Below are 24,846 nucleotides of genomic sequence, written 5' to 3'. Positions count from 1 at the left end.
CACAGACGCGCGCGCGCAGGGACACACGCACTCACACACGCGCTCGCGCAGGCGGAGGGGCCGCCTCCCGCGTCCCGCCCGCGCCGCCGCCGCAGGATCCCCGGCAGCAGCTCCGCGCCCGGCCCCGCTCAAACTCGCCGGCTCTCGCCCTCTCCTCGGAGGCGCCTCGGCGGGCCGCGGCCGGCCGGCTGCGCGCCGCGGGAGGCTCGGGAGCCGCCGCAGCCCGGAGAAGGGGCGGAGGTGGGGGGGCGGGGGGGAAGCGGTACAAAGTGAAGCCACATTGCCAAACTTGCCCGGCGATTGCAGCAGCGAGCGGCGGCGGCGCCCTGCGTGTGCAGCTCGGCGGCGGGGACTGAGCTCTGCAGCTCCCCTCCAGGGGAGCGGGAGCTGGAGGAAGGACCCGGGCAGACGCCTCTCATAGAAATATCTATATTTTTCCAGCCTGGGCTGCCCGTTTCCGGGCGGGGGGCTTCCTCCAGCGCTCCCGAAAGCCAGAGAGAGGGCGAGCGCTGTATTTGTTTCTTTGCAAGGAGACCTCCTCAGGCACCCCGAGCGACGTTGCTCCCCGGCCTTTTGCAATATAGAGGGGAAGCAGGTAAGAAGTGCCGGTAATTACCCCTTATTTTCCAGCGTACGTGTGTGCGGTTGCATGCCCGCGCCCCCTGCCCCGCTGCCGTCCCGCGCTGCCCGCCGCGGCGGAGGGGCGCGGAGCGGGGCGCCCGGGCGCGGGGGAGCCGCGGGCCCCGGGCATTGTGGCGGACCCCGCGTACAAAGCCTGGCGGCGGCCACCACTCGGGGCGGCTTTCCTTCCCCCCCCCTTTCCAGCTGCCGCCGGGAAAGGGCTCTGCCTGCCTCGGCTGTGAATGGAGAGGACGGAGACGGGGACGGGGGGGGGGGGGGGCGGGCGGGCTGGGTCACCCGCGTCCCCCGTAGTAAACACTATTCTGAAACAGTGGCAGAAAAGATCAAAGTGAGCTTTCTATTTCTCTCCAATTCCCTTCCTGCCCCCCGCACGGTCTTTTGTTTCAATCCAGGAGAAATCCGGTGAATCACCTAATTAAAACCAAGACATGAATTAAGCATCCATTTTTGTACTACAAATTGCCAGCTCTCCGCTTGTCCCTCCCTTGGTCTCCATTAAAAAAACACCAGAGACGCTGTTAAAAGGGGGGGTTATTTTGCCTCTAGCTTCCAGCTCTGCTTTCTATTTCACTGACTCCTATCCCAGGACCTAAATTGCTTGGCAGTGTAATTACTAGAGTAAGCCTATTTAAGTTAAAAGCTTTTTTCCCCCCAACTCTAAATGAAACTTGATGAGGGCCCGTCCTTAGTTATCAAGGGAGTCACTTTCTGGTCAGTCCTCTTGATTCATCTTTTTAGATTTAATCAGCATTAAGGTATTGCTTGTCCTTAAGAGCTTTAGCTTAATGGGGTTACTGGATGGTTTTCTCAGTGTAACGTTTCCCGTTTTATATTTATACATATTTGCCTTCGACAAAGACAGGCTAAGGTGATGGCATGGAGTCTTTTTTTTTTTTTTAAGAAATCCGAAGTGATTTAAAGCGTAGGGAAACGGTTTAAAGACTCGGAGCAGGAAATGCAGATTCATTTAGGCTGTAGCTGGAAACTGTAACAAAAGGCAATTCCTTGAACAAATGCATCAGAAATCAATTTACATAAAGGTATATGATGCGTTCGGATAAATGCAATGCTAATGGCTTTTAGAGTGGTTTTCTTTCCAAAGTCTCGGGGTTTTTGTTACAGCTTAATTGGTGCAGTTCTTCTGGTTTATTGTGCGGTCACTGGACATACCTCCAGGTACTCTTTCTGAGGAAATGTGTGTTTAAAATGGGCCTCGGCTCTCCTCCTCCTGCAGCCAAGTTGGGCCAGTGGCAGGAAAAGTTCGTCCTGGCTGCTCCGGAGGTATCGCTCGGAAGGTCCTTAGCAGATAGCCAGATGCCTCGGCATGAGCACATACGGCTTACAAAGGACAAAGACAAAACATGCTGCTTAATTGGCAGTAAATAACTTGATCTTTTTATAGTATAAGTGACTGGAGGAACACCGGGAGTTTATTGGACTCTGGATTGAAGGCAACAAATTAATCGGTTTAGAGTAAGCTTTATGAATTGATTCCTATATTATCTCTCGGTTGCCTGCTTGCGTAAAGCATTTATTAGAAAGTGAAAAATGCCCTTAGTAGCAGTTTCGGGGGCGGCCAGAGTAACTGCGGCCGGAGCGGTGCACTTCAGTGTTCTGCTGCTTTCCTATGGTCGGTAAACTTTTTTTTTTTCCGAGTAACAAAGCTTTAGCATTTAAACTGCTGATCAAGGGCAGATTAGCGAGACAAAAGTTGAGTATGTTTGTGTAGGAAGTTAACAGGCGTCCTAAAGTTCAATGATCTATTATTCGGGCCAGTGTCCTCAGTCTGGAGTGTTTTCTCTGGGTGCTTTCATGTCTCCAAACTAAAAAAAAAAACCCAAAACAAAAACAACAGCAACAAAAAAACTTAAATCCCGAGGTCTGGACGGCCGGTCCCGAGCCCCTCGTTACCGCCCCGAGCCTGCAGAGTCTCTCCCAGACTGAAAAACCAGTTTCACAACTTTTTTTTTTTTCCACTCTTCACACACTTTTTTTTTTTTTTTCATAAGCAAAACAAACCCCGGGACTGTTCCTGACTTGTGAGCTGCAGCTGCACAAGCCCGGAGCGGGGCGGGGGGGCGGGCGGCGGGGCGCGCTCGCTCTGCCCCCCACGCCCGCCGCTCCCCGCCAGCTGCGCGGCCCCGGGCCGCCCCCCCGGCCCGGCCCGGCAGTGCCCACGCCGGGGCCCGGGAGCGGCGCTGGCCCCGCCGCGGGCGAGTCGGGAGGCGGGCAGGGAGCGGCGCGCCGCCGGCCCGGCCCGGCCCGTCGCTGACCCGCCTCCGCCCCTCTCTCTGCGCAGGCCATGGTGAACCCCGGCGGCAGCTCGCAGCCGCCCCCGGTGACGGCGGGCTCCCTCTCGTGGAAGAGGTGCGCCGGCTGCGGGGGGAAGATCGCCGACCGCTTCCTGCTCTACGCCATGGACAGCTACTGGCACAGCCGCTGCCTCAAGTGCTCCTGCTGCCAGGCCCAGCTGGGGGACATCGGCACCTCCTGCTACACCAAGAGCGGCATGATCCTCTGCAGAAACGACTACATCAGGTGAGGCGGCGGCCGGGCTGGCGGGGACCGCTTCTCCCCTTTCCTCCCTGCCTTTTTTTCGCCCCCCTTACTTCTGGTGGGCAGGCGGGTGGGTGTCCGTGGCGCGGGCAGAGGGGTGGGCTGGCTCAGGATCGCTCCTTCATTAGAGCGGAGAGACGTGCGGGTGCGGAGTCGGATGTGAGCACCCAGCCCAGGGCGCAGGTGCGACTGCCAAGTGGAGGGAAGAGTTGGGGGGGCGGAACGACGACTGTAACTTTAAAGTGGTTTGTCAGCACAAAACAAGTCCTAACTAAAAATAAACAGCAATCAGAGAGGCTAAATTAATCTGCTTTTGTTGTAGTGTTGAAGGAGAAGTGTGCATATCTGAACGGTAAATGTTAAAATCGTAGGGCTTAAATAAGGCTGTGGCAGAGGTGCTAAATAATGAAATGCCTGCCCTTAGTATCTGATTAATTATGATATTTACATAAGCACCTTTAAACTCCTTTGAGTGGAAACAGAATGACTCATTCTCTGTTCTCCTTGTGAAGGAGCTGATTAACCATCAGTCGGAGGGCCACCGATTCTACTTATAGCCAAAACCAGTGGCATAATGTTTGTCTTCGCATTGTTAGGAAGAAGCTTTGAACCGACATTTTTCTTAACTTCCAGTATAGGAAATGCAGGGCATAGGAGAGGAGGGATATGCTCCTGCCCTTTATTTCTTATCTCTTTCTTTTTGGAAGCTCTTTGCTTTAAATGCCACAGATTTGGGTAGGGGGAACTAAGCCTTATTAATCTCGCATCTGTTGGGGTACAGTAAGATTACGTGCAGTATCCCTTCCAACGAGTTTCCAATATAATTAATAGAAAGAATTCATGAGGTCAGGTGCGTGTACGATCTTTTCAGGTGAACTCAAGCTACTTAAACTCATTAATTTAAAAGGACGCATTTTGAAGGATTACACGTTTAATTTGAGTAAATGGTTTGATAGACTGATGCACATGAATGCTTCAAGGAGGTGTTCTATTTCAACATTCAGTAATTAAAAAAAAAAAAAAAACAACAACCAACCAAACCCAAAAACCAAAACCCAATAAATAAAGCCCCATACTTTCCCGTCATAACAGAAATGCTTAGTTGAAACGAATTGTGTTTTGTTTAGATACTTCTGGCTTCTCATTTACAGTAAATGTCAAGAGTTAACAAAGGTTTTTCTTCTCCCTGATGGCCAAAAAGTTCCACTTTTTTCTTCTTTCTGAAAAAAAATAAGTAGCCACAAATGTTATAAGTTCGCTTATGTTGTAGAACTTGACTTCTATTTGAGAAGATCAGGACTGTACTGAATGTGTGCATATGCATGGAGACCTCCTTAGTCTAAAAGAATGGAGTTAAGACTTGATTACTCTGATAGTGCAGCTTCTGCCCTGATGCGTGGCTGCATCTTCAGTCAGTTAAGCAGATGAAACGCAGCCCTCGGTGTCTTTGAGGAATCAGAGCCATAGCTCTGCTAGTTTCGAGAGTCTTCATTTAGAGAGAAATGCTAGAAAATAAGCACATGACAGGGGTTTAATGGTGCTTTTGGTCATCGTCCTAAGCAACAAGCCTGAGCCTGGCAGAACTGTAATTAAATAGAGCAGAACGGTGGTAGGGAAAGAGCCTCGTTTGAAGTAGAAAAATTGACACTACTGTTAAGATGCACTGAATAGTACAGATTCATCGCTCGACCAACACCATCAAACAAACCCTCATGTCTGATTACTACTAATTAAAAAGAGAAGATGTGTCCACTGTATCCCAGAGGCAAGTTCAGGCAAGCTTATCGCAGTCCTCTGGTTTTGTGTTGCCAAAAATTAATACTCGTTTATTTTAATGTAGGTGATTATGAATAGGCTGCTTTATCAGATGAGGGTTTTGAATTGATCTCCTTGTTCTATCGCCTGACTTCTCTTTAGATCTGTGTAATTTGACTTGCAAAAATAACTCCTGACAGATGCTTGCTGAAATATGAACTGGACACCGTACACTCAAGGTGGGGGTAGGACAGCCTGGCCCTGCCAGGGCTGACTTAACTTGGAGCTTTCCCGCTGGAGACGGACTTGGCCGGCTTACACGTGGGTAGCACTGGCATGAGTGAGGCCCTCGCCCTTTTCTTGCTTGAAAGGGCCTCGTTTCACCGTGGAGGTGATGCCTCTCGTTTGGCAGTGAGTCTCTCCAGTTTCCCTCTGCCATAGGATGCCCCCCTCTTCATTTTCTGTAGGGTTTTTTTGCAGCGGCACGTTCCCTTCCCCAGGCAAGAGCCACGGGCACAGTTCTTAATCGGAGACGCGGGTGCACGCGAGGCGCGACCAGAGAGAGGATTGATCGGCCCGGCAGGCGCGAGGTGAAAGGGACTTGACTCCTCCGGGCCAAGACCGCGGGGCCGTTTATTAATGAGGTTTTTTAACCGTCTGAGGTTGGATGTGTTTGTTGTTGTTTAAACAACACAGCGCTCCCCTTTCCCTCCCTCCCCCCAAAACCTGACAACAAATTAGCCGTGGAGCTACAGCAGCAGCTTTCATGGAAAGCCAAGGTTCCTGGGAAAAGAGAGGGAGGCGAAAATCCCAGTCCCTTCCCGTCCCTTCCCCTCCCTCCCCACGGCGAGCAGCACTTGCAGGGAGGGGAGCGGAGCGCAGCCCTCCCAACCTTAAGATGCCAGATAAAGCAGCAGCGTGGCAGCGAATCCGCACAATTAAAAGCTTTAATTAGTGTCTCCTCCATTTTCTCTTAGTTCTGATAGGTTTTATCTAATGAGATCTGGTCCCTGGCTCAGATCTGCTCGGAATGACGTGTCCGAAATGAATGAGAGCCGCGTCGCAAACAAAACATTTAATTAACAAAATTGGCCTCTAAGTGAGAGCAGGGAGTGGTGGGGAAGGGGAAGGGAAGCGGGGGGGGGGGGGGGGGGGGGGCGGGGGAGGCTGCCCAGGCGCGTCTTAAAGGGGCAGCGCCCGCGGGCGCCCGCTTCTCGCAGCTCGGGCGCAGCCGGCTCGGCCCGTGCGCAGGACCGGGATCGGGACCGGGACCGGGACCGGGGCGCCTCGCCTCGCCCGCAGCCGCAGTGTGCGCCGCGGCGCGCCGGGGAGGGGGTCGCCGGGCAGCCAGTTCATTTCCTTGGTAATCAGCGGCAAGCTGCTATATTCAGGGAATGCTGTCCCTTTAATTGAACAGGCTAGGTAATTAAATGGCACTTTTCCAATAGGACGTGCTAGGTAAATCTAATAGTTGGTTATTTAATATCACTTTGAAGTCTGCCCACTCAAGCACAATGACAGCACAGGAGCATGTGAACTATTAGCTAGAAAAAAAAAAAAAAACAGGATCTCAAAAATTAATTAAATCGCATGCAATTTAGGGGGAACGTTTATCTTGATTTGTCATAACAGAATTAATTCAAGGCCTCCAATTCACTTGGGGGCAGATCTGTTACTCTGAATTAACCAAGCGTAATTTGGCTGTTTTTTTTTTCTTCCCCTTCTCTAATGCAGCACTTGCCATTATGCACAGCCCCCCTTTTAAGTATCAATAGCTTCTGGTGCTTTTAAGGTGCTTGGTCTCTAGTTATTCTGAAGTACCTTTAATGGACTTGGCTCCAGGCGTAATTTCTGTGTTGCCTTTCTTTGTTACATTTAATATAGCTGGTGCGGAATTTAGAGCAAATATAGGGAATGTACAGAAACACCAATCTCTTCTGGATCAGTAGGTCTGGATGTGCATTTCTCTTTGCCAGGGCCTGGATATATATTTGTGGGCAGAAATGTGCGCCGTGTTGTGGAAGAATCAGAGCACTTAAATCTATCTCCACAATTTTGGAAACAACTGGAACCTTATTTTGTTAGTATAAGTTGCTGGAGATATGTTTCTGCTGATACTGAATTTTGAGCAACAAGACAGGAAACCGGCTGAAAAGATTTCTTGCTGCCTTCATTCCTGCTCTTATGAAAGTTATGAAAAGAAAAAAAAAAAAAAAGGAGCGTTTGTGTGTTTGGGGGTGTGGAGAATGCTATGTTGGAACCACACGGTAGTTAATTTAAGGTGGCTCAGTAAAATGCTGTTAAGTGTAGAAGAGCAGCCTTGTCCGTATAGGGAACCTCTTGATGTTTGTGATTGATTGCATTGCCCAAATGTTGAAATATTAATGACCTTCTTGGACTGAGGACCCAAAGAGGAAACTGAAACCAATTCTGTCATCACAATTAAAGAGTCCCCTGGCTTTAATTAGCCTGACCTGGGGTATCTCTACCCATTGCTGCAGTTAAAGAGAAAAGAGCCCATTAAAGTCCAGTCTGAGACCGATAGCTACTTAATTGAGCACCTAAAGCCTCAAGCCTTTTAAATCAAATACTGTCCTGGACAGTCCCCCTGGTTAGATAATTAGCTCTCCAGCCTTTCAGAAATCATGCGAAACAACTTTTTCAGTAAAGAATAGTTACTGTGGAAGGCTTCCTTTACCGGTAAGGAGGAATAGCATTTTTTTAAAAGATAAAACTCTTTTCCTGTTAATGGTAATACAGAACAGAACTATTCATAACAGTAGGGAAGGAAAAATAAGCTTTATTTTGTTGGTAAGTAATACAAAGCAGCGGAGAGGTGTTCTGACTTTGCAAGTAATTTTTAGGAATTTTAGCAGAAGATTCAGCTAAGTGACTTCCCAAAACAAAATCATCCTAGGAACATGCTTAGGGAAAACCTAAGATGTGTGGAAAGCCTCTGGATTAGTTTGACTCCCATTTATTAGAATTCGCAGACGTTCAAGGTGTACAACGACTTCTAGTCAGAGAGAACTGTATAGCAAATGAATGCTTAATGAAGACAAGTAGTGCAGTGAGATCAGTATTCCGAAAGCTGTGTTTTCACTTGGGTGGTGCGATCGCGGGGGTTGTGAGGGACCGCTCACCAGGTTCGGATTCTCCCAAACAAGTAACATCGTCTATTTGTCTTCGCCTTTCTGCCTCCACCCTACCCAGCACAATGCCCTTGTTGCCACCCCCTTACCCTAGATTTTCAGACCTTGGCTCTAGAAACGTAACAGTGTCTTGCTGCCTCCTCTTGCGGTGCTTCCCCTGCACCTTTTCTATGTGCCAACTTCATTACTGGTAACAGTGGAGGAAGAAGAATGCATATCGTAAAGCTGTGCAAGTAACCTCGATACATCACGTAACTACTCGGAACGGGTCCTGATTTAGAAGATGCCCGAATAACGGACCCTTAGTTTCCCGACAGTTTAGTCCCTTTGACTGGAGGTCCTGACAATGTATTAGTTCAGCTTTCCCTTTGTAACCACTGTGATTCTGCAAGAACGTGTCAATGTGTCGTGGATCTCAGACTAATTAGTTTTGAAATGGAGTTTTGATTGAACTCTTCAAATCGATGCTGCTGCAAAATTTGTTTCTCAGCTTCCTATTAAAAGCCATCTTAAGGGGCAGTTTTACTACTCTCTCTGTCGTTCAGTCGATACATTTAATAACAACTTACAGGCTATTTTCAATAAAGTGGCGACAGCAAATTAGTAGTTTGAACATGACAAGCCTCCTCTGCAAGCTCAGATTCTGAAAATTCAAAGCAATTATTTTTATACAGAGGCACACTGCAATCATTCAGATTACGGGTATTCTGTTGTAATGCGTCTCCTAGGTTGACACAAACAGAATTTTATGACTTTATTTGGACAGGAAGGAGATGCAAATATTAATATTTATTATGACACCAATACGCTAATTTGTAAATCCTATTACTGTGTTTTACATCGTGCAAAAAAGTGGGTCTGTGACCCTGCCAGCTAGTTCAGTTTCCTTTTTTACTGCGGAATGATTGTGGTAGTCTTTATAAATATTTGCGTATATTAGAGACGCGCGCAAAAGCAAATAAAGGTTTTCTAATTCTAGCCTGTAAAAGTAGAACTCAATAATCATTATTGTATTATGTTTTGAATCGATGCATTGTGCCTTTAAATGGATTTGAAGAATTATGTATATATTTTTCTTCACCACTCTTCTGCCTATTTCCCCCTCCCCCCACTGCGTGTGCCCCCCCCCCAATGGCAGATGTTGTGGTCTCATTTGATTGCATAGGAAAACTGCAGTGATACAGCAAACACCCAGAGAGATATGATGACAAATGGGTCCAGATCCCGGTAAATTACTTTCTGCTCAAATCGAAATTTCATTCAGTTTGTTGCTAGCAGAGATGAAGTAATCTAAATTGTGGACTCAGGAGCAGATAGAGGGAAGTTGGAGCAAGCATTTCATTATCAAGAGAGAGAGAAGGTTAGGATGAAAGAGATGAGCAGAGGCAAATCTAAAGTGTTGACACCATGATTGAAAAGGTTAACCCATACACATTATATATCAACCTGGATAGCAGAGAGTTTCTAATGGAAACTCTGCACTGATGGAGGTTTACTGGAGTTTCAATACACTGAGCATGATGTCTTCTTAGATATACAATCAAATCCTCTTAACCCTTTTGATGACTCATATCTCAAGATATGATTAAAGTACAAAAGAGTTCTTCATATAATTTCAAGGACACAATGCATTTAAACTCCAGTCATGAATTGTATCTTTTTTTTTATGATGAACCCAGTAATCTGATAAAATGTGTGTAGTACAGAATTGTTTGTGTTTCTAGAGGTGTAAGTCAATGTTTCTGATTAAATCCTGTGTAACCACATCCAAGGTAGGGTGAAGCTACCAGTTGTTACACGAAAATACACTTTTTCATATTATGACACGTAAGCAAGTTGGAAGACGGGGGTCAGAAGTCTAAAATAGTTGTGTAATAAACCATTGCAGTGATGCGCAAAAATGCTTAGAGCCTCCTGTGTATTAAATTATTCATGATCATCACCTCTGTTTCAGGTTATTTGGAAATAGCGGTGCTTGCAGTGCCTGTGGACAGTCCATTCCTGCTAGCGAGCTGGTCATGAGGGCACAGGGCAACGTCTATCATCTTAAGGTGAGGGTTTTTTTTCCTATGTATCTTTTTTAGTAGCCGATTAGTACGGCCATGCTTCTTCAGTATAAAATCTGCATCTGCTTATGAACGAAATGCAAAGCAATAACTAGAAATATGAGTCTATGTTATAAGGCTTCCCTTAGTGTGTAGCTTTGTTCCCTCGTAATCGGTAAAACTATACTTGAGTTATGTACTGCAGAGTCCCAACAGGTAAGACTAATGCTGTATTTGGAGACGTTGGAAGCCAAGTTGCTCCGTATCGCAACTGTACTCGCAGTCTCTGAAGTGTAATTTTCAAACCTGCAGCATACTTAATTTGTGCTGTGGTTTCACTTGCTGTCTCTTTCCTGTTTCAGTGTTTTACATGCTCTACCTGTCGGAATCGCCTGGTCCCCGGAGATCGGTTTCACTACATCAATGGCAGTTTATTTTGTGAACATGATAGACCTACAGCTCTCATCAATGGCCATTTGAATTCACTTCAGAGTAATCCACTACTGCCAGACCAGAAGGTGAATACTCAACAATTACTAATAAGCTTTATTAGAGCTAAATGAAGATCAATTTCTTTTAATTCTCATAGTGGACATTCCCCACCCCTGCAAGGAGACCTTTAAGTAACTCAACTTACCTTAAATAACTTAGGCACGGGGTATGGGAAGAAAATACTTACCTTTTAAATACGACATATAGGGTGAGTCAGTTTATTTTGGTTTGGGCATGTGCCTCTGTACAGCTGTTGAATTCCTTATGTACAAAGCGAAATGGAGAGCATACATTAATATAAACTCTTAATAAAGAGAAGTATTTTTTTTTATGATCTGGAAATTAAGGGCTACAAGAGAGCAGGTTTCTGTGGGAGGAAAGTTAGATCCTTTAATATGGAAATAAACGTCTTGTGAACGGAAGGTTCCTGAACTAAAGCCATGTATTTCACTTTAACATTAAGGTTTTAGTTGAGGAAGCATGCTGGCGTACTCCTTTTCAGAAGTATTTTCTCGTCTCTTTTGTATGTCATAACTCAGATTTAAAAACCAAAGTGCTATTTTCTTATCGCTCCATAACGCTAATAGCTCAACTAGAGATTGTATATCTCTGTGGTTGATAGCTCTTGGTTTCTAGCTAAATGAGTAAATAATGACTGTACAAATCATAGAAGAAGAAGAAAAAAATTTCCGATCAACAGTTGTCCTGTAACTCTGAAACTAGATAGTTCTAGATCTATTTTAATCTTCTTAATAAGTCCTAAAGCTATGCAAGTGAGTGCATTTTGATAACTGCTGTGCCTAATTTGTAACAATTAGTGTCAACCTTGAGTTAAGAGACTGTTCATTCCACCCTGGTCCAGAAAAGAGTGAATGTATGACTCTTGCACATAATTTTATTCACATCATATTTCATACTGATTATGTATTGATGACATTGATTCATTTACTCTTTACAGCGCCACTTGCATGGATATTAAATCTTATTGACCACAGATGAATTTTAATTTCAGATTGGTGATAGATTTTTCCATCAGCTCTGATAGTATATTTGACTTTTTCATCATTAACCCAGGCAATCACACAGCACTGAGTTATTGCAATGAAACAAAAAGTGCACACTTCAGTTGGTAATTCTTTATAGATTTACAATAGGAACTTCATTAATGTCTGTAAGGATCACAAAAAATAACATTTATCTGCAAATAGGAATTTGGAAGATTAAAAAAATCTGGGACAAATGCTAGGCTGATCTATTCTGTAATGTACAGAATATTTTTTAGAGCTTTTACTTAGTGGAGAAATATGTCCAAGAAAACACAAATTGGTTTTTAATTTCTCTGATTTTTTTTTTGTTGTGTTGCTACATTTCAATATCTGTGTTTGCTTTTTTCTCTGTGCATAAATTTACTGATTAAGTATTCTTTCAAGTCTTATACAGTGAATGTAATTACATCAAAATAAAACATGGACCCTTTTTATTTACTTAATTTGTCAATTGAGCTGATGAGAGAGTTGAGAACAAGTGAAGTCCTATATAGTTAGGCAGAACAAAGATAATTAAGATTGGAGGAGAATGTGCAGCCTCTTCTCAAGGAAGTACAAATACAGTTAAAGATTCATAGATTTATACTGTTGTGAATTTTAATGAAACAAATCTGTAATATAGACGGGCTAGCAGTGAATCTGTTAAATGAATATTTGTAGGTAACCCATTTCAAAATATAGGTAAAACCATTCATCTTTATATACTGCAGTAAAAGGTTTACCATTCTGAGAGAGTGGTTTATCCACTTGTCTTCTATGAATGTAAAGTTTAATGTAACTTCAAATAGGTGTCTAAATTGTCATTTAGTTTTATCAGTTTCTTACTATGCCTTAGCAAAACATAAAAATGATTTAGTTGCAATAAAAGCAGTAGACATGATGAGGAACATAGAACATGGAAAAGAGAAGTAAAAGTGGACTGGGCTTGCAGAACTCATGACTGTAGACACCTGGCAGAAGCTAAACGCAGGGAAAATAGCGAGAACAGGTTTTTATTAGTTTGTGTCACTGACTATTAACTGCATTGCTACAGTCGATGATGAGACAGATGAAGAGGCATTAGGGAGAAGACTAGGGGGAAAGATTATAGTGGGTTTTTTTTGTTATAATCTCACTAGAAAATGGTGTAAGTTCTCCTGCCCATTTTTCAAGAGGGAATTGTGGAGCACTTGAACCCCAGAAAATAGAAATATAGTTGAGGAGACAAGTTGATAATTCATAGATTTGTCAGGTTTCTGGAGTATTGGGAGCTACAGGGGCAGATGCCAAGAGTCATGTTTTGTTTTGTTAGCTTCTTAACAGTCTAAAGATGTTTACATCAGAGATGTTTTCCAGAAAGCTGTGTGTTTTAGGGCCACTAATTAAAAATGTTCTTCCTCTATGGCAGATTTGGCTGTAACAGATACTCTTTATTAAACATTAAAGATCAATCAATTCTCCAGGTTATTCTACCACTAGAGATAATGGACATAGCAGAATATTCACAGGGTTTTTTATTAAACTGAAGAGATTGAGACATACTCCCAGCATTAAAACACACTTTTGTTGCGTATGTGAAGGTGACAGTTATGAACTCACTATTGTCTTAATATAGTTTACAGGTTAATACCTATTGGTGATTGGTACAGGCAGAAGGGGTTGTTTAGAAACTTGCTTTTCTTTTTAAGGATGCAGATGCGGTGATGTTGGCTATTCCTGCCTTTTGCCTCCCTGAGGCAATTCACACGTAAATTAAAACTTCCCATCCTTTGCCTGTGTAGTTGAAGAAAACCTGTTGTATCTAAACTCCGTACCACTTGCCTGCAGAATGCAAACTCTTAGTTTGTGATGTCCTGTGTGCCGTTTCATTTGAAGAGGCTGTATCGTCAAGAACTCTCTATGCTTTTTTGGTAGCAGCAGTAGTATTCTTATAGTATTTCTTGTTTGCAGCAGTATTACCACCTACTGAAAGTGTAAATTTTTGCCACCATTTGGCAATGTTTGCATGAAACGCTTGTCTACAGCGTCTATACTTTTAAAGAAAGTATGAGTTAGGTTACGTCTCTCAGAGAAGCTCTTAAAAATCTCCTAGTTTACATATCACTCAACAATTCCCTTGTAGTTACATAATTGGTGTTGTCTGTGTCCATAGTAGAAGATATTTGATGCTCATTTATTAAATATGCTTGCTGGCTGCTCCCTAATCTTTGTTCTGGACAGACAAATTACCTTTCTCACACTGAGCTTCAGCTCTGGGGAATTAAACCTCCAAGCCTCTACTACTTTAATTAGCTTGAAAGTGGGGGGTTGCAGTTACTAATAGACCTCAGGCTTTTAGTAACTTAGAGAAAGGGTGAAAAAAGAACTTCCTGGGAAGCGCAAAATGTCATTTAAAAACCATAAAAATCTAATATATATTATTTCATTTTGGTAATTGCAAACAGATTGTATTTGAAGACTATGGATGATAATTTCTATTTTATCCATGAAAGTTTAGATTTTTATTGAGTTAGACACTTTTAATTATCACAATTCATTAACACCAGTGTGAAAGCACATGTTTGACTTCATATATTAAAATGTTTATGTAACATTAACTAACACACCAGATGAGGAATTTTAAATGGGGGGGAAAAATCCTGAAATATCTATATTTAGCTCTTGTGCAATGCAGCATATTAACCAAAGTTGCCTTGGGAGGATATTGGCTGTACTTCTTATTTGCTTTACACACTATTTCTTCCAATTATAAGATCATATTACTAGCTTCTTCAAAGGCATGGCATAATGTTTCTTCCCTTTTAAAAGGGCCTAGAAAAACCACCTTATTCACTGTACGATTTGTTACCAGAAAGTACACTTATTTATTGTTGTCTTTTTTTCCCCCCGCTCCCTGTCTGCTCTTTTTAGTAGTGAAACTGCAGAAAATGTTTGCTTTTTGCTATTTGAAGTTGAAACATTAGCAGTATGAATGGATAGTGTAGAAAGCCTTAATCAAGTCACAGTTGGAAAGTAATCTAATAAAAAAGAGATTAGTGAATAAGGAAAAGACAAAAGCAGTCATGTTGTAGTTTCCTATCTCAAATTTAGTATTCTAGCTAAGATACCCATTTTTATTTCTTACAGGTCTGCTAAAAGGTCAGAGTAATGCAGAATGCGTGCCTTCATCTCAAATTTTGTTCATCACAGATGGATCCCATGTCTCCAAGTAGACAAGTCACCTTTGTAGCTAGCATCAGTGCCAGCTCCATACCATTGCACCTTCTTTATTCTCGATTGCCCTTCCCACATTTATTGGTGTATTAAAATGACTGAATATGAACATTAAGGACTCCATGAACCTGGGCTAATGGGAGACTGTAGAGAAAATGAAAAAAGATCCACCGGAGGACATCTTGGGAGGGGGCGGGGGGGCGGGTGGGGAAGATGACTAATGAAGCTAATTAAAAGAAGCATTGAAATCTGCTTTCTACCCTCATTAACAATTAGCAGGGCACTGGCCAGTTTGTACCCTGTGTTTTACCTTAACAACATTCTATTTGCTCTTTGTATATTTAAGTGTTGTAAGGAAATGTGTTTCAATCAAACTGAACATGAGATAAAGATGTGGCTTTTGTGATATTCTATCACAAACACTTTTATTGTATCTCTGTAAAATACAATGTATGTATGCATGTAAGTGTTTTTGTCCTAATGTTGCTACTTCCCATGGCAAAAAAAAAAAAAAGAAAACAAAGAAAAAAAAAGTCAGGCTCATAGCAGCTACTGTGTAGAAATTTTCACCTACTTCTAATTTGCTGAATGAAGAAAAATCTTTTATTTGTGATATTTTCAGAGACATTTGCTCTAGTATGGTGTATTTAAATAATAAAAAAGTAAAACAACACTGAATTTGAGTATGGGTTTTAGAAGCTTTGCTTTTTTTTAAAAAAAAAAAAACACCACCAAAACAGCCCTACATTTGAAACATTATTCTGAAGCTATATCTTGCATAGTCATTACCTTAATTGTCAATTACCTTTAAAAGTAGCTTTTTGGTTTGGATCTTTTTTTTTTGTCTTATGCCAGTAAAGAATCTGTTTATCTACTTAACCGTGTTACTTTTGGCAGGATACAGAGCACTACTTCAAAGTGATCTTTATTTTTTCATTGAGATTCTTATTTCTGGTAACAGCAAGTATATTGTAACTCCAAATATTTGCAGTGAATTATGGTACACATATGGGTATTGTGGTCTCTTTCTAACCAGTATCTTTCTGCAGAATCATCTGTGTTAAGGGTGTGCATGTGTCTGGGAGTGTGCAAGCATGAGTGTATGTATATGCCATAAGAGGTCAAATAATAATAAAATAAAAACCAACAAAAGATCTGTACCTCATGCTGAGCACTAGAATTGAGTATTCATAAAAAGGAATACAATAGCTATTCCCATCTGAACAACATAAAGTTGTGTTTGCTGGGGTAAGACACTAACTTTTCAACAGTGATAATCTAAAGGAAAGAAAAACATGTTTCCTGGGCTATTTCTGAGAACTACCTGATCTCAAATATGATCTGTTCTCCGAAAGCAAACAAACAAAACCACCCATGCTGCAAAGCAACAAAGCCTCCTCTGAGCTTAGAAAGGGAGCGACTTCATTTAGTGGGTTTTTCCTGTCAGCTGCTCAGTGTTATAGTTGTGCAGAATAACTTCAAGAAAAAAATTCTGACTTTTCATGTTTGTAGCAAGAATACTAACGTGAATCCATGGCTGTGCATTGTACACCTTCAGTCAGGAAACTGCAAGCACTTAGAATGTGCCTCTGCCGCAATTAGTAACAAATCAATATTAATAACTACTCTACTTTTACAGGAGGCTAATACATTTGAAATACATCATGATTATGTTTTCTTTTTTAATTCTGTTTTTGAGGAGGTGTTCACTGTTCAGTGTGCTTGGTTACAGAGTGAGCTTGACTTATTTTTGTTGTGATGCCAATACACAAAAAGCTGATTTATAGATTTGCCTGTCTAAACAAACAACAGCAGATTTTTTTTTTTTTTTTTCAGATTCTACTTCTTGACCTCTACTATATTGGAGGTCTGCTGAATTTCTTCTTTTAACACTTCAGTGCTTGAGGAAAAATAGGACTGTCACAGAGAAAAAAAAACATTGTAATGTACAGTATAAAGACAGTAAAGACAAAAGAACACTTGCATAACATATAAAGCAATAAAATGACCGATGCTATGTGTGACTTCTTAATTAAATGCACTTACATATTTTTGAAATAATTTTCTAAGCTTTTTGATCTGGCATTAAAGTCTTCTAGATAGAGTCCTGCAAATTGTGCTGCTTCAATATCTTTGAAAAGACACTTGAAGTCATATGAATATAGAATTCAAGTATTAGTGAGACTGTAGACATCTTTTTATATTCTTTCAGTATAAGCACTCAAGGTACAGTGTTTAACATGTACAGATTTTTGGTTGTCCAATATAACCTAGAAGTGCTAAGAAGATAGCTAATAACTTCTAGGAAGTAACGTAGTGCAGCATTTAGTGATGTAGAGGTTAAAGTTCATTAACGGCTTTAAATAAACTATTATATGACTGGTTTGTAAAGCACAGCTACCTATTTAATAGCTTACTTTAAAAGCATTTCTTAAGTTGGAGACCTATAAGATTACAAATGTCACTCATGTTAGCATAATCCACATGCAAGTGATGAAGCCTTCGCTTTGATGTGCTAAATTGGAGGAGGACTAATGGAGCTATGAATATACAATAGAACATATTTAAGTAGTGTTCTTGCTTTAGGTAAAACACTTTCTGGAAACCAGAGGCATTTCAGACAACGAAACAGGCTCTAATGGGGACGGTAGGTGTGGACAGAATGCTACTGGAAACACTTCAATTTGTCCTTATGTGAAAAATCACTTTTTCAGGAGGTCTGTAAGGAAAAACGTGTACTTGCTCACCTTTCATCGCATGCATTTGCTACGCTGAGGCTGAAATACACCCTCTGCATTTAGGGCTGTTGGAAAGTCATACAAATAATCACCTAGTAAGAGCTTCCCTCACTTTCAAAAATGAATGCTGTTAAAAAAAAAATCAAAGGAAATATTACTAATCTGAAATCATCCTCATGAACCTGGATAAAATGCTCTGTCTATACTGCATCTAAACGTCTCAATCATATAAATTGTCACTCTTATTAATGAAACAATTTTGTAAAAAGATTGCCCTCTAAATGGGTTTAATGTTTTTACCTATCCAGCTGTCTAGTTACGAGATTTACGCATCCTGGCAGGCAGCGGGACATTAAGCCTTTCCAAACCAAATTCCGTTTGCAACAAGATACTGTCTTTTCAGTCCTACATGATTTATCTTTAAATATTTTAACAGGTTATGCAGTATCTTATGAAATATAAAATGAGAATGTCTTACCAAAATGAAGCCTACGAAATTAAGTCACATCTTTAGAATATTAACCACACTGGTTTGTCTCCCTTTTCCCCTGTTAGTTAACACTGATAAAATTTGCATCATCTAATTTTAGGGTAAATATTTAAAAAAAAAAAATCACATACTGGCATAGTATGACTTGATATTAAGTACTGTCAGGCATTTCAGAAGATCATTTTAATTTAAATTTTTTATCAAATTCTTTGGCAGGTAGTTATATGTCAAGTGCAAGGCTTTTTGCAAGGATCTACATTCTGAACCGCTCTATTAAAATCACAAATAAAATTGGGATCAGAACATTTATGCATATATAAAGTATTATACTTCTTCACTGTGAAACTATGTATTCCAGGTCTAATTCCGCTGTCTGAGCCTCCTGCACATGAAATACCAGCTAACCATTGTCGCTGCTTGTTACTTTTAGTACCACGTGTATGCCTATTGTCAGTCCAGCTAAGCCACAGAAGAGCTTATTGCAATTAAATAGCAATTTGTTTCTATGAAACTGCAATTAAAGTATTACTGATCAGCCATTTTAGATTGGCAGGGCTTTGGCTGCATGTTAAACAGCGAGGAGCTCTCGATTTATTTCTGCAGAGTCTGAGCTGTGAGTAACAGTGAAGTGTAACATGCTCACCTATGTCCCTTGTCAAGTTGAAAGTATGAGTCCTCTGTGAAGCACTCTGATCTCATCACGAACATGCTGAGAGCAATGACAAGTCAGGGCCGATCTCTGTAAGTTGAACTTGCAGCTTACAGGACCTGAAGTTATTACTGTTTTCTGTTCCTGTATAAGCAGGGATGTGTATGCTTCCTACAGGGGATATTTTCAACTTCAGATTGATTCTGTAGAGGACGGACTGCAAGTTGTGGGCCGCAAGCCAATAACGTACTGCAGGTCCTGACTTGTTAGAGGTGTGTAAACAGGGCTACTATATCTCCTTAATCACAACTAATAAAAGACTAGAAGAAAGCAATCAATTACCTTATAAGTTGTTCTTTTTTTTTTTTTTAATAAAAAGCAGACGTTTATCTGACATGGCTATTATTTTCACACTTGTACAACAGATGAGACAGTTTAAAGCAATCCGATTAGTTTACCTGTGCGCACCCGGGGTTTGCTGGCGACTGTTCCCCTGTGACATTCCAGAGAAGCCACAGTGCTCCTGACCCCAAGCCTGGCAAAACCCGCCAGCAACCGCCTTGAGCCCCCTGGCAAGTGTGTAGCCATTCGTGGTTGACTTGAAATCTGAAATGTAAATTTTTGGTGCAAATTAAAAACTTGTTTGTAAGAACTCAAAGAGGAATTAACTTTGTAGTGGTAATTATATTTCTTAATTATCACCATATTTTAACAGAATCTGAGACATGTTAACTTTAGTTCCTGCATTTTTGCACAGTGGAAGCTGTAGACATCCTCGTTCCTTTGCCAGAGGGGATGACATCACACCTGTGGCATGCATGAGATAAGCGTTTCCTCATTTAGAAACAGGTTCCTGTCTCTCTGAATTGCTCCTTGCAGGGTGAAATGGCTCTGTCCTACTCCTGGAGTGTGACCCATCGGGGCAGGAGAGTAGCGCTGAGCAAATGACGCGTCAGGTAGTAAATGGGTAACGTGGCACCCGTGTGCCGCTGCGCCGTGGTACGTGCCCAGCGTGTGCCAGCTCTTAGCCCCTGGCAAGTGGCAGGTAAAACGCCTGTGCTTAAACCTCAGCAAAAATGGCCCAGCTAACAGTCAGTAATTCATTCACCCGCAGCAGATTGGTCATATGGCTGAGCCCAAGGCCTGAAAAAAAGTCCTGTTTATTTGAGACAGACGTGACTGTGTTGAGGATATATTTTTTATTTTCCCCTCCTCTGTGGGTATTTTTTAACAAGTCGCATTCTGTTGTTGTGTTTCTTTTAAGAGTATTTCTAGCGTTAAGTTCACAGAAATGTTTTTTGGCATGCAGGAGGCTACACAGTTCCAGGGGGAGGCAACAGGATCCAAGACGGCTGCTGGGGCTGGAAGCCTCCGTCCTGCCGGGTGGCTCGCGTTGCTTTTTTGCCCCTGCTCGACTCTAGCTTGTCCACTGAAGGGCAAGCAATGGCGTGGCACCACAAGGGCTGGAGTTTTTTCATGAGCCCTCTCAGTGCTATAGTATTTAAAGTAATAAATTTCAGCATTTCAGTGCCTGGGAAGGCATGCACGGGCCACACCACCATGTGTTTAGCCAGGTCAGAAAAGATGTAAAGTCCAGTGACTTAAACGAGAGCTGTCCCTGTAATAGGGTGATGCTTCAGGAGTGCTATGTGCAGGCTCAAGCCTCTGAAGGACCAGTCCTGAAAAGGGCCCGGATCTTCAAACAGCAAAGCACGCACACCCAGGAAGGCTGGAAATTTTAATAGGAGTTGAGTAACTTTCAAAAAATTTGAGCCTAAACTGCTCTCATATTCACCAGGCAAATACAGGCCTCATAGACCATCATGCCACTTTGTTTCCATGTGCAATATCACTCTTACATTTTTTGTAATAATTTTCTCTGTTTAAATCTGTTCCCTGTTAAATTAGATGTTCACCTCAGCTTACAAATGCTGAGCTTGAAAATAGATTTTTGTTGAATGATTAAAAATGTGGGTTTTTTTTAAATGCTTTTTAGTATTTTTTTTATTCACTGCTATGTATTTAACTTTAAAAAAACCCAAACCAAAAAAAAACCCCTCAACTTTGTTGAAATAGTCCTACAAACCATAGCATTAAGTCCAAAACTAAGCTTGAGACATTCTTGCCCCAAAGGATTTTTTTTTGAGAGCAAGAGCTATAATTGAGAGAAAACGCACATTTTTAAAGAGAGTTATTCCTTCTGGTTGAGTCCTGGGCCCAGTGCACATGCCCACGAGGGAGAGAGCTGTGCTGCTGAGCACAGCGAGGTTGGCAGCATGAAAGGAGCCCCCACAGACAGGGCCTGCCCCTGTGCCTTTCCTGGCAGCCGTGAGCAGTGAGTGGTCCCCTCTTGTGCTCATTGTGTCCTTTGCTCTTAAGGGAGTGATGGCTGTCGGACAAGCCGAAATTCTCCCTGGGCAGCCAGGTTCCTCTGTAGCTAAACCAGCTGATGTTTCTTTCTCTTGTTGTTGGAATACGCTGTTAATTACATTTTCAAATATCTATATACTTTTCCTCTTAGGGGATCTTACAAGCCAGCTTTTCGCTAACCACTTCTGTGGTTCACCATAACCTCTCAGAATAATCATTGGTTCCATTGAACTTAGGCCAGTTGTTTTGTTAAACTAAATTGAGAGAACAGGGCCTATATTCATTCTCAAAAGGCAAAAGATGGCCCTGTGATTTGGGAAAATCTTGATTGCTTACAGAAGAATAAATGAACAAGGCAGATATTAACTTTACACCTGACTTCAATTTCTTTGGGCAGTGGAGAAATGTCCAGCAGGAGGAAAAAAATCCAGCTAAAACTCATAAGCCAGCCATTAATAGGCTAATTTTATTGTGCTGTAAAGTCATCAACTGCTTATAGAAAACAAAGGGGCAATGAATGCGGTATTTGTCTTCTATTCTTAAAAAAACCCCTTAAGATCAAACAGCTCCTAAAAGACTGAGCTGATATGCATCCCACTTTTTGGATATCCTCTGATGTTTATTCCACTGCTGTATTTGATAGGTAATTATATCAGCCATATCAAGATGCTGATACCAAATAGTGGAAGACTTCAGTGTTTTGCCATAAAGCTTATATGCCTTGTTATTGAACTCTAATCAGACTTGGGATCTACAGCAATCATTCAAAAGCTGTAGTTGGTATTTTCATGCTTATGCCACATTTAAAAATTATTATTCTTGCTTCATCAGTTAGTCTTTTTAGCTGGCTTGAAAAAAAAAACATATTGCAAATGAGCTACTATTCTTATTTGTTGTTTTAAGAAGGGTAAGCACTGAAGTATTCAAATGGAACAGATTATACCTTTAATTACATCCAAACAGGATGCTGAGCTGATTTTTCTATTTTCCGTTTAATTGCTATAGTTCAAAAAGATATTGCAAATTTGTAGATGAATTATTTAAGCATAGCCTTCTGGCCTCGGTGTTTACGAGAGAGACCAAAAGGGAAAGAAAAAAAAAAATTAAAGGCAGAAAATTACCACTTCCTTCTTTAAGAAAGAAGTTTGAATAAAACATCTTGGGGGAGATGTTTTAGCTGGATAGATGTTTTATGCTTTCTGGGAGCATCTTGGGACACCATGGGATTTGTTTGTACCCCACCAACCACAGTGGGTCCCTCACTCCTGAAAGACCCCCCATCTTGTTCTGTGTGTAGCAGAGCGCTGTTTCTTTTCTAACCTGTTTGTCGGTGAGAGTGTTGCTTCATGGATGCGATCCCAACCAGCCACCCTTTTCGTGGATGTGCTTGACCTCTGTTCTCCTACATACAAAATGAGAATAATGACAGCAAACACAATTCATCTTTTCTTAAACTAAATATATTTCCATGTTGTTTGCATGTGCATGTGTATATCTCATTCACCGTATATATTTAGAATATGTACTACGACATTACAGCCAGTGATAAATCCTACTCGCTTACTATATGTGTTATTTGCTGCAACATTAAGCTCAGAAAGAATTTCATATATAACTTGTACCAAAAACTAAATATATTGTGGAATTGATGCACAGTTGTAAACAAGAGCATAACTTCCCACTTCAACACAGTTGAAGGTGGCACCTTGTGTGGCAATTCTTTTGTAAACAATCACAGACTTTCCAAAGAATAAGCCAGTTAATTACATTTTTAATGATGTTTTTAGAAAATAGGATTCTTGGGGGGAAAAAAACAACCCTATAACACCAACAAAAGAAGTAAACCTAAAGCTTGTACTGTATAAAGAAATGCCATGGGGTAAAAACTGGATTGTGCTGGACCCAGGTCTTTTGCTCTCCACCCCCCTTCTTTTTTTCCTTCTACTGAACTTGTCTGTGTATTTTTTTAATAGCTCTACTGTGAATTCAAAGAAAGATGACACTGGCACAACCGATTTAATTTTTTTTTTTTTGTGGATTATCTTATTTCATTATTTTCAATAGTGCTAAGTATGTGCTACCCACTCAGAGAGCTGATGCAGTGCATAGCAAAGCTCAAGATGTCCTCTTAAATACGCAAAGCTTATGCAAGGCCGTGACACAAGTAGGTTTTAAATGCTAGCAGCATTGGCAGCTTTGAAGGGCTGATATGATACAGCCTTGCCAACACGTCACAGGTAACGTGGAGACACTTGGGAACAAACTGAACTAGCTGGAGTTAAGAGTAGTACACAACTTTTATTGATGAAGTTTGGGGGAAAGAGGCACTGGGGGCAGCTGTATTAATCCCGTAATAACTGGAAATATAATCAGTACATTGCTGCAGGGATGGCTAAGAAGGGAGGGAGGTGGAGGTGTCAGGGTTTAAGTTCACAAGCTTTCCCAGTTCATTAAAAATCAAATCAATCAGAGAAACAGGCTGGCTTTTCAAAGGGCTGGCAGTTGTGAATAGGCTTCGGACATTGGGAGGCACGCAGATGGCACGCCCGTCTTTGCATGGAGGTTGGTGGAGCTCAGCAGCCATCCGTTTGAGGAGACTGCTGTGCTTTACTCTGCTCAAGCTAGTAAAATGTGTTAGAATGTGCTAGAGGAGATTCTGGCTGGATTTTGAGAACTTAAAAGCTAGGCAGTGTTGGTGCTGTGGGCCATATAAAGGTGATGCTGATAGATGTTTATAAAGGGAAAAAAAGTTTTGTTTTATAATTTCTAGAGTGGTGGTTTAACCAGCAGGCAAATGGGCAGAAGGAGTCTGCCTACAGGACCCCTCTTTGTAGGCAGCTGGTAGAGTAATTAGCTCATTACTATTAATTTTTGCCATCCCTGGACTGATCAGTGATGTATTTAAAAAAAAGCCAAACAAGTGGAATTCATATATCTGGATCTAGCATTTCCTACATCCCTGTGATGAAGCTGGTGCATGTACACAGACCAGGGAACAACCTCAGAGAGTGAGCTTACTCACACCCACAGGCACTCAGAAGTTTAGGACAGAATGCCCTATATTTAAATAGGACTCATGACTTTTTAATTACTGCACAGTACAAGAGGGCTCACTGAGAACACATGGTTGTCCAAACTGGTGTGCTGTGATTGCTCACCAGCAGCATGGGATCGCGTTTAATCAGTGGTCTGTAGTTCACATGAGAATGAGTACTCACCACAGGCACAGGTAGGAACACTGACAGACTGATGATATTTTCATATGAACCTCAGCATTGTGTTGAGAAGACGGTATGAAGAGAGCCATGTCATATGGATGACTGACACAGGCTAAAAAACATCCATGTTAGAAGGCAGCACTGCCAGTGTGACCTGATAGCTCCTTAGGGGGGAAGTGTGTCCCTTCATGGACATCTTTTCTGGTATGCAAGTCCAAATCTTCATCAGCCTCCGACCAGCTCATCCCCTGCCCCTGGCATGGATCCTGCCATGCCCACAGCGAGGTAGGGACTGCCCTCAGGTTAATTAATGGTTCCACCAATTGCTGGAGGAGCTGTGGAGAAGGGGAAAGACATACTTTGCCAATATTAGAGTTAAGAGAGGTAGGCTCTTTTTGGCCAACATTTGCTTTTAAATAATTTTTGCTTTCTAGGATGTTTATAACAATACGAAAAAACCCAATGGACCTGGATCTATTATTATTCTGCCAGTCTTCAAGG

General features: G+C 41.9%; 1 protein-coding gene across 2 annotated transcripts; it reads left to right on the top strand.

Moving 5' to 3' along the window:
* Window positions 1-358: 358 nt before the first annotated feature.
* Window positions 359-15,064, top strand: LMO4 (LIM domain only 4). Of its 2 annotated transcripts, XM_086617407.1 has the most exons (5): window positions 359-595; window positions 2,942-3,180; window positions 10,060-10,156; window positions 10,513-10,668; window positions 14,794-15,064. In XM_086617407.1, exons 2-5 carry the CDS (start codon window positions 2,945-2,947, stop codon window positions 14,800-14,802), a joined length of 498 nt encoding a protein of 165 aa, XP_086473533.1. In that variant the 5' UTR covers window positions 359-595; window positions 2,942-2,944; the 3' UTR covers window positions 14,803-15,064. The 2 variants fall into 2 exon arrangements, with proteins under 2 accessions (XP_086473533.1, XP_086473532.1); XM_086617406.1 differs by lacking the exon at window positions 14,794-15,064 and having other exon boundaries at window positions 10,513-10,713.
* The last annotated feature ends 9,782 nt before the right edge of the window (window positions 15,065-24,846 follow it).

The sequence above is a fragment of the Tauraco erythrolophus genome, chromosome 10 (genome assembly GCF_009769465.1).
Source record: "Tauraco erythrolophus isolate bTauEry1 chromosome 10, bTauEry1.pri, whole genome shotgun sequence".
Classification (NCBI taxonomy): Eukaryota; Metazoa; Chordata; class Aves; order Musophagiformes; family Musophagidae; genus Tauraco; species Tauraco erythrolophus.
This window is presented reverse-complemented; position numbering and strand designations above follow the sequence as displayed.

Bases quoted from the DNA above. Each gene is read 5' to 3' on its own strand.
- LMO4 (XM_086617406.1), top strand. From the start codon at position 2,945: ATGGTGAACCCCGGCGGCAGCTCGCAGCCGCCCCCGGTGACGGCGGGC. The intron at 3,181-10,059 runs GTGAGGCGGCGG...CCTCTGTTTCAG, and splicing joins TGCAGAAACGACTACATCAG to GTTATTTGGAAATAGCGGTG. The intron at 10,157-10,512 runs GTGAGGGTTTTT...TTCCTGTTTCAG, and splicing joins GCAACGTCTATCATCTTAAG to TGTTTTACATGCTCTACCTG.